General features: G+C 48.0%; 1 protein-coding gene across 2 annotated transcripts; it reads right to left on the bottom strand.

The window, feature by feature from the left end:
• Positions 1–2,014: 2,014 nt before the first annotated feature.
• Positions 2,015–6,369, bottom strand: LOC123180114 (serine/arginine-rich splicing factor RS2Z33). 2 transcript variants are annotated; one of them, XM_044592075.1, is made up of 8 exons: positions 6,214–6,272; positions 4,640–4,749; positions 3,670–3,790; positions 3,532–3,571; positions 3,313–3,408; positions 2,994–3,196; positions 2,792–2,875; positions 2,015–2,700 (listed from the first exon to the last, which is right to left on the bottom strand). In XM_044592075.1, the coding sequence occupies exons 2-8, from the start codon at positions 4,644–4,646 to the stop codon at positions 2,229–2,231; spliced, it is 1,023 nt and encodes a 340-aa protein (XP_044448010.1). In that variant the 5' UTR covers positions 4,647–4,749; positions 6,214–6,272; the 3' UTR covers positions 2,015–2,228. The 2 variants fall into 2 exon arrangements, with proteins under 2 accessions (XP_044448010.1, XP_044448012.1); XM_044592077.1 differs by lacking the exon at positions 3,670–3,790 and having other exon boundaries at positions 6,214–6,369.
• Positions 6,370–13,849: the final 7,480 nt, after the last annotated feature.

Raw genomic sequence — 13,849 nt, forward strand, 5'->3', positions numbered from 1 at the left:
TCCGCCGCCGCCGCCGCCGCAAACCCTAGCACGGGGAGCTTTGGCTTCGCCTCCACCGGTGCTCCTCCAAGCACCGGTATCGCGCGCGGCCTTTTCATGCCGCCACGGATGACCTCGGCGGCGGGTGGCGTCGCGCCGGCGCCCGCCGTGAAGCCACGTGCCCCCCCTCTCGAAGCTCCCAAATGCGGCGCGGGCGAAGAACGGCAAGGTATCCGCGAAGAAGAACAAGGCGGCGGACGGCTCCAACTCCTCTAAGCCGTCGAGGAAGAAGTTTGCAGGGCGTGCGACGGACGCGGCGGCTACCGAAGCGCCGGCGAGCTCACTTGTTGAGCCGGCGGCCGACGCGCACAAGGTGTTCGAGGAAATGCCCCAAAGGTATAAAATTTCGCCAACTTTTTGTTGTTGTTATTTTTCGAATGCATACATATAGATAGCTTATTTGCTTCACTGTATATACTTTGTAGTTTCAACGATGAGGCATATATGTCAACTATGGGTGTTTGCTCCAACAATTCTCATTGGTCTCAAACCAATGACATGCATTTCGATGGCCATGAGTTCGAGGTGGACGAGGATGGTGAGGGCATTGTCGACGCACCGAAAGGAAGAGGAGGCAGCTACACCAATGATGAAGATGTCTTGCTATGCAATACGTGGTTGCAAGTGTCAAGGGATCCATCCGTTGGAGGTGATCAAAGTAGAGATGCATATTGGAACCGGATGAAGGAGCACTTTGATCTACACAACAAGAGTGGAGTTGACCGCTCGGAACGATCTGTTTGGTCCTGATGGTCGACAATCAACCGAGATTGTCAAAAGTGGGCGGCCGCACAAAAGGCGGTTGACAAGTTGAACCCAAGTGGCACTAATGGACACATATATCCTCGATGAGGCGTAAAAGGAGTATGTCAATCTTGACCGTGAAGAAGTCTTGATCCAAAAAAGAGCCATGATTCGCGGTGGCATGGGCGGCATGGGTGGCGGTGGCATGGGCGGCATGGTGGCGGTGGCAAGCGGTGGCATTGGTGGCATGGGTGGCATCGGTGGCTTCGGAGCTACCATGGGCGGCATGGGTCCCGTGGGTGGCTTTGGAGCTACCATGGAGACCATGGGAGGCATGGGTGGCTTCGGAGCACCTCCGGGCGGCATGGGCGGCATGAGTTTTGCGTCTCTCAGGGGAGGCATGGGAGCACCTTTGGGCGGCATGGGCGTAATGTCTTCCGGTGTGCCTCACACACCTTCGCATGATGCCGTTGAAGATCTTTCCAACACCTTCCGAGCTTGACATGATGATGCGGCGCACGGCAATGAAGAGAAGGAGGAAGAATCGTCTTCGGGGGAGGATGATGAATCGGATGAAGATGAGGATGAAGACGAGGACGAGGCTTGATTGTTGATGTGCCATTCGTTGGTGTGAACTTTTATGTCATGAACTTGGTTCAGATTTTGAACTTGGTTGGATGATGTTGTGGGCATGAATTTAAACTTGTGGACATGAACTTTTTATGTCATCATGAACTTGTTGGGTGATTTAAATTATGCCATGTCTTTATTTTGATGTTTGAAATTTATTTCGTGTCCAAAATACAACATATGGCAAGCGTCGGCTGCTTGCACGCACTGCTTTTTAGTGCGCCTGCAGGAGCTACTTGCGCGCGCTAAAATTTGCTGCGTCGCTGGAGTCAGCGCTCCTCGCCGCGCCAAAACAGGCGATCAGCATGCTGCAAACGCTTTTTTAGCGCGCCGTGTGTTGGACGGCTGTTGAAAATACTCTTAACATATCATTTTGGGTGGTAATAAGATGTCATGTACAAACACCCATTTTGCGAGGTAAATGCGAGGGACGATAGTTGCATTTGAGATGACATGAAGCACAAACACGATAATGCATTCTAAGATAGTGTGGATGATTTTGCTTTTGCAATGAAATATATTCAGTCCAGTGCGTGATTAAGACGCTTGGTCATCGCTCTTTTCTACTCCACAAAACGTTTCGAAGACCACAACCACAGGCTGTCACAGACTGATACCATATATTCTTATGCTACTCAATAGCATTATCAATCCATTACGCACAGCATAACCAGAGTAACAAACCTTCGAGGCGTCCAGGAACTAAACAACAGATTCAGGAAACAGGTAGGAAATTCACTGACAAACGTCTTAAACTTGAAATGTACTCTCACAACCACATGTAGCGAGCAGAAACTGGAAAATGGTTCCATGTTTCAGGGAGACACGCTTCTTCCTCTTGGTGAACCTGAGCCACGACGTCCATCATCGTCGCCATTGCCCCTTGGACTTGGGCTGCCACCATCGCCATTGCCCTTAGGACTAGGGCTACCATTGTTGCCCCTCGGGCTTGGACTGCCCCTGTTGTCCCTGCCAGGGCTGGGACTGCCATTGTTAGCAGGGCTTCTCGGGCTGCGCCCATTGGCCACAGGGCTACGGTAGCCATCAGAAGGGCTCCTGCTCTTTTCCCTGCCACGAGGGCTGTCACCATTATCCTTTGCTACAGGTGAGATGGATCGCCTGGGGCTCCGACTGCGATCAGGTGTAGGGCTGCGATCCATGTCCTTAGCTTCTGGGGAGAGCGATCGCCTGGGGCTCCTGCTGTAGCTAATGCTCCTTGATCTCCTCTCATCACGCTCAGTGCGACGCCCTCTGGGAGATTCTGAATAGGATCTGGACCTAGATCGGCTGATTGCAGGAGGAAATATGAGAAAACAGAACACAAAACAGAACTATTGAGTAAAAAGCCCAAGAGTTGCAGGTGGGTTGCTGAGCATACCTGTAACTACGGCTTCTGCTGTAGCTCCGACTGCGAGCCCGTCCACGACGTGGAGATGGGGACCGTGAATAGCTTCTCTCACGCCTAATAAAACATATCCATTAACAAAAGATTAAATAAGAACTCTCATGTACTGAGATAGAACAACATTTCAAGCCATTTGGAGTATTGCGATGAGGTGAACAAAGGTATCAATCAATACCTGAGACTCCTCGGGCTATTCTGGCAATTTCTTTCTATATGGCCCCTTTCTCCACAGCGGTAGCATTTGTTCTTCCAGTCACCAGCCTTGCAGTCCCTGGCCCAATGACCATCAATACCACAGTTGAAACAACGGCCTGTTCCTGGAGGAGGCCCTCTTCCCACATATTCACGTTCTCGTGAACCACCAGAACCACGTGGAACCTGAACACATAAACCGTAAGAGACGACACAACCAAGTTTCTAGTAGCTTCATAAAGGACAAAAAAAATATCATTATCATTATGTCCGCAAAGTGGACAGCCCAAATGGCAACTTACCCCTTTAGCAAACTCAACAATAATGCGGCTCCCATCCACATCCCTGCCATCTAGGTTGTATCGGGCCTCATCAGCATCACGAGGATCACTGTATTCCTGTTAGATAGACAAGAACAGGCAAAACAAACAGTGTACCTCATACGTGAACAAAATAGGTCTCAAGTATGCTAACAACTTGAAAGAGCATAGATAAGGTTGAGGAGAGTAAAATTTACATACAATGAATGCATAGTCGCGCTTCAATTCCACTTCCCGTATTCTGCGCAAACGGTTGCCACAAACAGTAAGCCGTCAGGACTCAAGTACTCAAATGCATCACCATCTTGTAACTTCCACTAAAACAGTCAATAACATTACACCAAGCACCAAGGGCACCCTTCGCCAAAGTCCTCCACAAACTTTGGAACAATGGCCACCAATTCCACCAAGGGCACCCTTCCACCACATACCTTCCGGATTGTGTTAAAAACGGAAAAACCTTCAACAAGATCATTTAAGTTAAGCACACAAGACCTGGGAGTCAAACATCTACAGCATACAGATGAAATAACAGAGAACACCAAACACTAGTTTGGAAAGACCGATAGTGTACCCAACAGCTGCTATAAACCGAAAAACCCTCAAACAAGACCATTCAAGTTAAACACACAGGACCTGGGAGTCCAATTTCCACAGCATACATGGAGAAATAACAGATAACACCAAAAACTAGCTTGAAAAGACTACTGGTGAACCCAGCTTGTATAAACCACCCAGGAAAAACAAGGGTAGGAAGAAATCCAAGAACACTGACTGGTTCACTCAGTATAGCAGAAGACATGCACCTTACAGTTCAAAAATTTTAAGAAACAAACAGCCTAAATTATTTGACCGAATTTAAACTATACTAAGGCCCAGTTCTTTTTGGTGGCTGCCAAAATAATCTGCCCCCTCCCCAGCTTATTCTAGATGCCGACCCTAAAGTTTTTGGGGGCTTCAAAACTAATTAAACCTTACCTAGTTTAGAAGCCCCAAAACAATTTGGGGGAGGATTTAGAATAAGCTGGGGAGGGGCGATTCTAGATAAGCTGGGAGGGAGCGGCTTATACCGCAATAAACTGTCAAAAGAACTGGGCCTAAGTACTTACGGTGTCAACTATTCTAACAAGCACTAGTCCAATAATGGTGATTCACAACCCTAGAAAAGCACATTTGAATTTGTGCAGAACCATATTCACTAGTTGAAAGCTTTTGCCTTCACAAAAAAGAAGTTGGAAAGCTTGTAAAAAAAGTCTGTTAGACCAGAAAGCTTTTGCCAAACTCTTAATGTGCACAGTATTGTCATTACCTTCCATATTTGCTGAAAAGATATTCTAGGTCGCGCGAACGAGTACGGGAGGACAATCTACCAACATACAAGCGTGCGTTTCCATAACGATCATCGTAACGAGGCATCTCCTGAAAATTAAGAAAACACTCCATCAGTTCCTTCCGCAATGAACGAATATGACAAGCATAAAACCAAAAAATCAAATAACCTGGCAAAGGCTACTCAGAGATATTATTTTCTGTTTGACAGAGAACAGCTAGAGTACTAGGCACATCCAAATAGATGCTGTGCTTGAATGTACTCACTGTGGAGAGTATTGTGATTCAGCATAGAAGAGACATGGTAAGATGACATTAGATGGGCTCGATAGCAAACCGAATATACCAGACAGTTCAACTATCACTCTATCAGGCACTAACTAATAAATTTTACTCGTTCCTTGTAGACAATTCTACAGAAGTAAAAAAAGAACAACATCCGTTATTGAATAAGACAGATAGCATCTACATATATCTTCAACTAAAGCTTGAAGTCCCTACAGTGTGAAAATATATAACTGCAGCCCTCAGACCTCGTGGACAACTAATAGGCTAGCGATAGTCTAGGATTGTTAAATTTTAAAATACTCGTGCAAATGAAATAATTGATTTGGAGGCTAACTGTTATGCATGAAACCATTGTGCATGGATTTCAGGGACAAGCAGTTCTACACACCTTTTCATTAAACCTCGTAATATCAAGTTGCAAAAGACAAAGCTCATGACTTTAAGTTGCAAGTATCCACATTCCAAAATAACTCTGATTCTGTAATATAGTTTTTATTGACCGTTCATCTCATTTACTTCTGAATTGAGGTAACTGTTCTAATTATTCTTCTCTTCTTGTACTGAATCAGTACGAGAATAAAACACACCACAAAAACAGTTGATACGCTCCAATACCACTATTATGTACTTTCAGGGATGGAGATTCCAGCAAGATATAAAATCAGAAGTATCTACATAACCAAGATTATATAACCAACATCACATCCTGTTTACTTGATAAAATGAAGTCTTTTTATTGACTCCCTTTGATATATCTGACCAGTTTAGATATTATGCACTAACTACCCAGTACCCACTCTCCCCTTGGGAGGAGATACAGTTGAAACATCTATATAGGCAAGATTACATGGCATTTTACTTCATCTAATTATTTCTAGTATACAGCTCTCATGTAAAATTCAAATTCGCGCTTCCGCACAAAACAAAATTGCGCTAATTTATCCACCTCCATAGAGGGAATCTCACGGGCCAGAATCAGAGAGCCGTACGCGAATCTCCAATTCTCCCCCGAATCACGGCACGACGGACCAAAGCAACCTACCTCCTTCTCTCGCCAACAGGCGATCCAACTAGATCCGACCGAAATCCGAAAAATCCCCAGCCGAAACTGCAAGAATCCCCCGCGGATCGGCGCACGCAACCCAGACCACAAACCCCACGGGATGACGCGCGGAAACACCAACACGATCGCGCGGAGCCGGGGTCCCGACGAACGGAGCTAGCGAGATTAGAGGGGGGGATGGGGAGGGGGAGGAGATCTCGAACCTCGGGAGCAGGGGGGCGGCGGCGGCGCAGAACCCTAGGTCGGACGCTGCGGCTGCGGGCTCGTCCGGCCTGGAGATAAGGAGGGCGGGGGGAGAGAGTTCTGGAAACCAGTAGCGGTGGGGGTGGAGCGGGATTTAACCGTCGCCGCGGGTGTGTGCGGACGGACGGGATCGCCGACGGGCTTGATGGACGGGCGGGATTCGGCCGGGCCGACGTGTCCCTCCCGGACACGCACTCCCCTGGTTTACGTCTCCGATACGGTACAGAGATGTCGTCCGGTGGACTGAAACTCTGGTTTTAGTGGAAGTCACTTCTATGCTTTAGTGGAAATTAGAAATGCAACTACAAAATAAAAACAAATTTTCTACTAAAACAAAAATAGAGTGATTCAAACTCTACCAAAATGACTCTGAGAAACTCCAAATGCGTCGGCGTGGACGCGGAACAGACGCCACGCGTGCCTTCTCGGTGTCCGTCGCGGCCCCATCTCGCGGTCGTCCAACTACCCGCGATCAGCCTAGTCAGCTTCATTTATGACCACATGCCCACACGTCAGCGACGGCGGTCGTCATTTTTTAAGCCGACCGTGCGGCGGGGCCGTCCTCATCCGCTTCCCGTCCCATCTAGCACACTCTGCTCCCCCGTCGATGGCAAACCCTAGCCACCCCAGCGAAGCCAGATGGGGCTCTTCTCCGGCGCCGGCAGCAGCAAGTCGAAGGTCAAGGCCCCCGCCATTCCTTTTCCCTCGGAGTTCCTCCCGCCTCCACCGGCGCCAGCTCGCCGGCCGAGGTAGCGCATCAGTGTGCCAGTGCACCAGGCGGAGTGGCACTGGCAGCACCACGTGCCTCTCCTGTACCCCGACGCCACCCTGCCGCATGACTGGCACCTGGATCCGGAGAGGATCCCAGTGCCGGCGGCGCCGCGGTCGGCTAGGGCGCACGCGGAGGAGGTGTGGCGCCGGCGGGCGCTCCTGATGCCGGAGCAGCGCCGCGACGCGGCGTACGCCTTCGACTCGCCCAACTGGGCTCGATGGTTCGCCTTCGAGCACGAGGAGGCGAGGCGACACGGTGTACGCGAAGTCGACCGCAGCATGCCGCCGCGCCCGCTCGTCGTCCGCGAGGAGGACCAGAAGGCGGAGGCCGCCTACCAGGTGGCCGTTGCGGCGGTCTTCCGGGAGAGCGAGGAGGACGAGCGGCGCAGGGTGGCGGCGAACGAGGAAGAGGAGGCGGCGTACAAGGCGGCCATGGCGCAGGCCATGGCCCGCTTCGCGGCGGGCGACTGCGTCGTGCCGCCGGTGGCCCCGCCGTCCCCTGTCAAAGCCGAGCCGGAGCCGGAGCTGTCCCCCATCGAGCGCTACTCCTGGACGGGAGTAGTGCGCGAGTGGGTCAGTGTTGGGGAACGTAGCATGCAATTTCAAAAAATTTCCTACGCTCACACAAGATCTATCTAGGAGATGCATAGCAACGAAAGGGGGAGAGTGTGTCAACGTACCCTCGTAGACCGAAAGCGGAAGCGTTAGGTTAACGCGGTTGATGTAGTCGAACGTCTTCACGGTCCAACTGATCCAAGTACCAAACGTACGGCACCTCCGTGTTCAGCACACGTTCAGCTCGATGACGTCCCTCGAACTCTTGATCCAGCTAAGGTCAAGGGAGAGTTCCGTCAGCACGACGGCGTGGTGACAGTGATGGTGATGTGATCCGCGCAGGGCTTCGCCTAAGCACTACGACGCTATGACCGGAGGAGTAAACTGTGGAGGGGGGCACCGCACACGGCTAAGAGAATAATTGATGTGCTATGGGGTGCCCCCTGCCCCTGTATAGAAAGGAGGGGAGGAGGAGGCCGGCCACAAGGGGCGCGACAGGGACAGGGGGAAAGGAGAGGGAGTAGGAGAAGGAAAGGGGGGCGCCGCCCCCTTCCCTAATCCAATTTGGCCTCCTCCTTTGTGGGGGGCGTGCCAGCCCCTTGTGGGCTGGTTAGCCTCCCTCTTATGGCCCATATCTTTCCCCGGGTGGTTCCGGTAACCCCTCATGCACTCCGGTATGTACCCGATACACTTTGGAACCCTTCCGGTGTCCGAATACTACCTTCCAATATATCAATCTTTACCTCTCGACCATTTCGAGACTCCTCGTCATGTCCGTGATCTCATCCGGGACTCCAAACAAACTTCGGTCACCAAAACACATAACTCATAATACAAATCATTAGCGAACGTTAAGCGTGCGGACCCTACGGGTTCAAGAACTATGTAGACATGACCGAGACACATCTCCGGTCAATAACCAATAGCCGAACCTGGATGCTCATATTGGTTCCTACATATTCTACTAAGATCTTTAACGGTCACACCGCATGACAACATACGTTATTCCCTTTGTCATCGGTATGTTACTTGCCCGAGATTCGATCGTCGGTATCCTCGTACCTAGTTCAATCTCGTTATCGGCAAGTCTCTTTACTCGTTCCGTAATGCATCATCCCATAACTAACTCATTAGTCACATTGCTTGCAAGGCTTATAATGATGTGCATTACTGAGAGGGCCCAGAGATACCTCTCTGATACTCGGAGTGACAAATCCTAATCTTGATCTATGCCAACCCAACAAACACCTTCGGAGACACCTGTAGAGCATCTTTATAATCACTCAGTTACGTTGTGACGTTTGATAGCACACAAGGTGTTCCTCCGGTATTCGGGAGTTGCATAATCTCATAGTCAGAGGAATATGTATAAGTCATGAAGAAAGCAATAGCAATAAAACTTAACGATCATTATGCAAAGCTAACGATGGGTCTTGTCCATTGCATCATTCTCCTAATGATGTGATCCCGTTCATCAAATGACAACACATGTCCATGGTCAGGAAACTTAACCATCTTTGATGAATGAGCTAGTCAAGTAGAGGCATACTAGGGACACTTTGTTTTGTCTATGTATCCACACATGTACAAAGTTTCCGGTTAATACAATTCTAGCATGAATAATAGATATTTATCATGATATAAGGAAATATAAATAACAACTTTATTATTGCCTCTAGGGCATTTTCCTTCAGTCTCCCACTTGCACTAGAGTCGATAATCTAGTTCACATCGTCATGTGATTTAACACCAATAGTTCACATCGTCATGTGACCAACACCCAAAGGGTTTACTAGAGTCAATAATCTAGTTCACATCGCTATGTGATTAACACCCAAAGAGTACTAAGGTGTGATCATGTTTTGCTTGTGAGAGAAGTTTAGTCAACGGTTGTGTCACATTCAGAGTCGTATGTATTTTGCAAATATTCTATGTCTATAATGCTCTGCATGGAGCTACTCTAGCTAATTGCTCCCACTTTCAATATGTATCCAGATTGAGACTTAGAGTCATCCAGATCGGTGTAAAAGCTTGCATCGACGTAAGTCTTTACGACAAACTCTTTATCACCTTCATAACCGAGAAATATTTCCTTAGTCCTCTTAGGTAACTAAGGATAATTTTGACCGCTGTCCAGTGATCCACTCCTGGATCACTATGAAGGAAATATGCTCTAGAGGCAATAATAAAGTTGTTATTTATATTTCCTTATATCATGATAAATGTTTATTATTCATGCTAGAATTGTATTAACCGGAAACTTAGTACATGTGTGAATACATAGACAAAACAGAGTGTCCCTAGTATGCCTCTACTTGACTAGCTCGTTAATCAAAGATGGTTAAGTTTCCTGACCATAGACATGTGTTGTCATTTGATGAACGGGATCACATCATTTAAGAATGATGTGATGGACAAGACCTATCCGTTAGCTTAGCATTATGATCATTTAGTTTATTGCTATTGCTTTCATAATGACTTATACATGTTCCTCCGACTATGAGATTATGCAACTCCGGAATACCGGAGGAACACTTAGTGTGCTATCAAACGTCACAACGTAACTGGGTGATTATAAAGATGCTCTACAGGTGTCTCCGATGGTGTTTGTTGAGTTGGCATAGATCAAGATTAGGATTTCTCACTCCATGTATCGGAGAGGTATCTCTGGGCCCTCTCGGTAATGATCATCACTAAAAGCCTTGCAAGCAATATGACTAATGAGTTAGTTGCGGGATGATGCATTACGGAACGAGTAAAGAGACTTGCCGGTAACGAGATTGAACTAGGTATGATGATACCGATGATCGAATCTCGGGCAAGTAACATACCGATGACAAAGGGAACAACGTATGTTGTTTTGCGGTTTGACCGATAAAGGTCTTCTTAGAATATGTAGGAGCCAATATGAGCATCCAGGTTCCACTATTGGTTATTGACCGGAGATGTGTCTCGGTCATGTCTACATAGTTCTCGAACCCGTAGGGTCCTCACGCTTAACGTTCGATGACGATTTGTATTATGAGTTATGTGATTTGATGACCGAAGCTTGTTCGGAGTCCCATATGAGATCACGGACATGACGAGGAGTCTCGAAATGGCCGAGAGGTAAAGATTCATATATTGGAAGGTTGCATTTGGACATCGGAATGGTTCCGAGTGGTTCGGGCATTTTTTCGGAGTACCGGGAGGTTACCGGAACCCCCCGGGAGAAGTTATGGGCCTTATGGGCCATAAGAGGGAAGCACACCAACCCACAAGGAGCTGGTGTGCTCCCCCTTGGGCAGGAGGCCAGTTAGGACTAGGAGAAGGGGGCCGCCCCCCTTTCCTTCTCCTTCTCCCTTCCCCCTTTCCTACTCCGTGTGGAAGGTGGAATCCTACTAGGACTAGGGAGTCCTAGTAGGACTCCACACCTTGGCGCGCCCCCCAGGGCCGGCGGCCTCTCTCCCTCCCTCTTTATATACGTGGGGAGGGGGCACCCCAAAGGCACTCCAAGATTTGTCTTAGCCGTGTGCGGTGCCCCCCTCCACAGTTCCACACCTCGGTCATATCGTCGTAGTGCTTAGGCGAAGCCCTGCACCGGTAACTTCATCATCACCGTCGCCACGCCGTCGTGCTGAAGGAACTCTCCCTCGTCCTCAACAGGATCAAGAGCTCGAGGGACATCATCGTGCTGAACGTGTGCTGAACACGGAGGTGTCGTACGTTCGGTACTTGGATCAGTTGGATCGCGAAGACGTTCGACTACATCAACCGCGTTACTAAACGCTTCCGCTTTCGGTCTATGAGGGTACGTGGACACACTCTCCCCGCTCGTTGCTATGCTTCTCCTAGATAGATCTTGCGTGATCGTAGGATTTTTTTTGAAATACTACGTTCCCCAACAATGGCATCCGAGCCAGGTCTATGCTTAGATGTTATATGCATGAGTAGAACACAAAGAGTTGTGGGCGATAATAGTCATACTGCTTACCAGCATGTCCTACTTTGATTCAGCGGTATTGTTGGATGAAGCGGCCCAGACCGACATTACATGACCGCGTTCATGAGACTGGTTCTATCACCGTGCTTTGCACACAGGTGGCTAGTGGGTGTCTGTTTCTCCAACTTTAGTTGAATCGAGTGTGACTACACCCGATCCTTGTGGAAGGTTAAAACAGCACACTTGACGAAAAATCGTTGTGGTTTGATGCGTAGATAACAATGGTTCTTGCTAAGCCCGTAGCAGCCACGTAAAACTTGCAACTACAAAGTAAAGGACGTCTAACTTGTTTTTGTAGGGCATGTTGTGATGTGATATGGTCAAGACGTGATGATATATAAATTGTTGTGTGTGATGATCATGTTTTGTAAAAGTTATCGGCGACTGGCAGGAGCCTTATGGTTGTCGCTTTATTGTATGAAATGCAATCGCCATGTAATTGCTTTACTTTATCACTAAGCGGTAGCAATAGTCATAGAAGCAATAGTTGGCGAGACGACAACGATGCTTCGATGAAGATCAAGGTGATCATGACGGTGCTTTGGAGATGGAGTCAAAGGCACAAGATGATGATGGCCATATCATATCACTTATATTGATTGCATGTGATGTTTATCTTTTATGCATCTTATTTTGCTTAGTACGACGGTAGCTTTATAAGATGATCCCTTACTAAAATTTCAAGGTATAAGTGTTCTCCCTGAGTATGCATCATTGTGACAGTTCTTCGTGCTGAGACACCACGTGATGATCGGGTGTGATAAGCTCTATGTTCACATACAACGGGTGCAAGCCAGTTTTGCACACGCAGAATACTCGGGTTAAACTTGACGACCCTAGCATATGCAGATATGGCCTCGGAACACTGAGACCGAAAGGTCGAACATAAATCATATAGTAGATATGATCAACATAGTGATGTTCACCATTGAAAACTACTCCATCTCACGTGATGATTGGACATGGTTTAGTTGATATGGATCACGTGATCATTTAGATGACTAGAGGGATGTCTATCTAAGTGGGAGTTCTTAAGTAATATGATTAATTGAACTTTAATTTGTCATGAACTTAGTCCTGATAGTATTTGCATAACTATGTTGTAGATCAATAGATCGCGATGTAGCTCCCCGTTTATTTTTGATATGTTCCTAGAGAAAAATAAGTTGAAAGATGATAGTAGCAATGATGCGGACTTTGTCCGTGATCTGAGGATTATCCTCATTGCTGCACAGAAGAATTATGTCCTTGATGCGCCGCTAGGTGATAGACCTATTGCAGGAGCAGATACAGATATTATGAACGTTTGACAAAGCTCGGTATGATGACTACTTGATAGTTTAGTGCACCATGCTTTACGGCTTAGAACCGGAATTTCAAAAACGTTTTGAATGCCACGGAGCATATGAGATGTTCCAAGAGCTAGAATTGGTATTTCGGACTCATGCCCGAGTCGAGAGGTATAAGACCTCTGACAAAGTACTTAGCCTACAAGATGGAGGAGAATAGCTCAACTAGTGAGCATGTGCTCATAATGTCTGAGTACTACAATCGCTTGAATCAAGTGGGAGTTAATCTTCCAGATAAGATAGTGATTGACAAAGTTCTCTAGTCACTATCACCAAGTTACTGGAACTTCGTGATGAACTATAATATGCAAGGGATGACGAAAACGATCCCCGAGCTCTTTGAGGGAGTCCTGGAATAGTGGGTCCCCGGGCGTCCGGGCTATGTGCCATGGGCCGGAGTAATGGGCCGTGAAGGTACAAGATAGAAGATATTCCCCCGTGTCCAGAGGGGACTCTCCTTTGCGTGGATGGCAAGCTTGGCGTTCGAATATGAAGATTCCTTTCTCTGTAAACCGACTCTGTACAAACCCAGGCCCCTCCGGTGTCTATATAAACCGGAGGGTTTAGTCCGTAGAGGCGAACACAGCCATACAGGCTAGACATCTAGGGTTTAGCCATTACAATCTCGAGGTAGATCAACTCTTGTAACCCCTATACTCTTCAAAGTCAATCAAGCAGGAAGTAGGGTATTACCTCCATCGAGAGGGCCCGAACCTGGGTAAACACCGTGTCCCTGTCTCCTGTTATCTTCGATCCTTAGACGCACAATTCGGGACCCCCTACCCGAGATCTGCCGGTTTTGACACCGACACTGGTGCTTTCATTGAGTGTTCCTCTGTGGCGTCGACAGAAGGATTGATGGCTCGTCTTGTTATCAGGGACAATATCACTTCGGAGGAGCCCTGGTCTCAGGCCAAACCCTCCGGCTTGGCAGCTTCA

This window comes from Triticum aestivum, chromosome 1D, assembly GCF_018294505.1.
Source record: "Triticum aestivum cultivar Chinese Spring chromosome 1D, IWGSC CS RefSeq v2.1, whole genome shotgun sequence".
NCBI classification, from domain to species: domain Eukaryota; kingdom Viridiplantae; phylum Streptophyta; class Magnoliopsida; order Poales; family Poaceae; genus Triticum; species Triticum aestivum.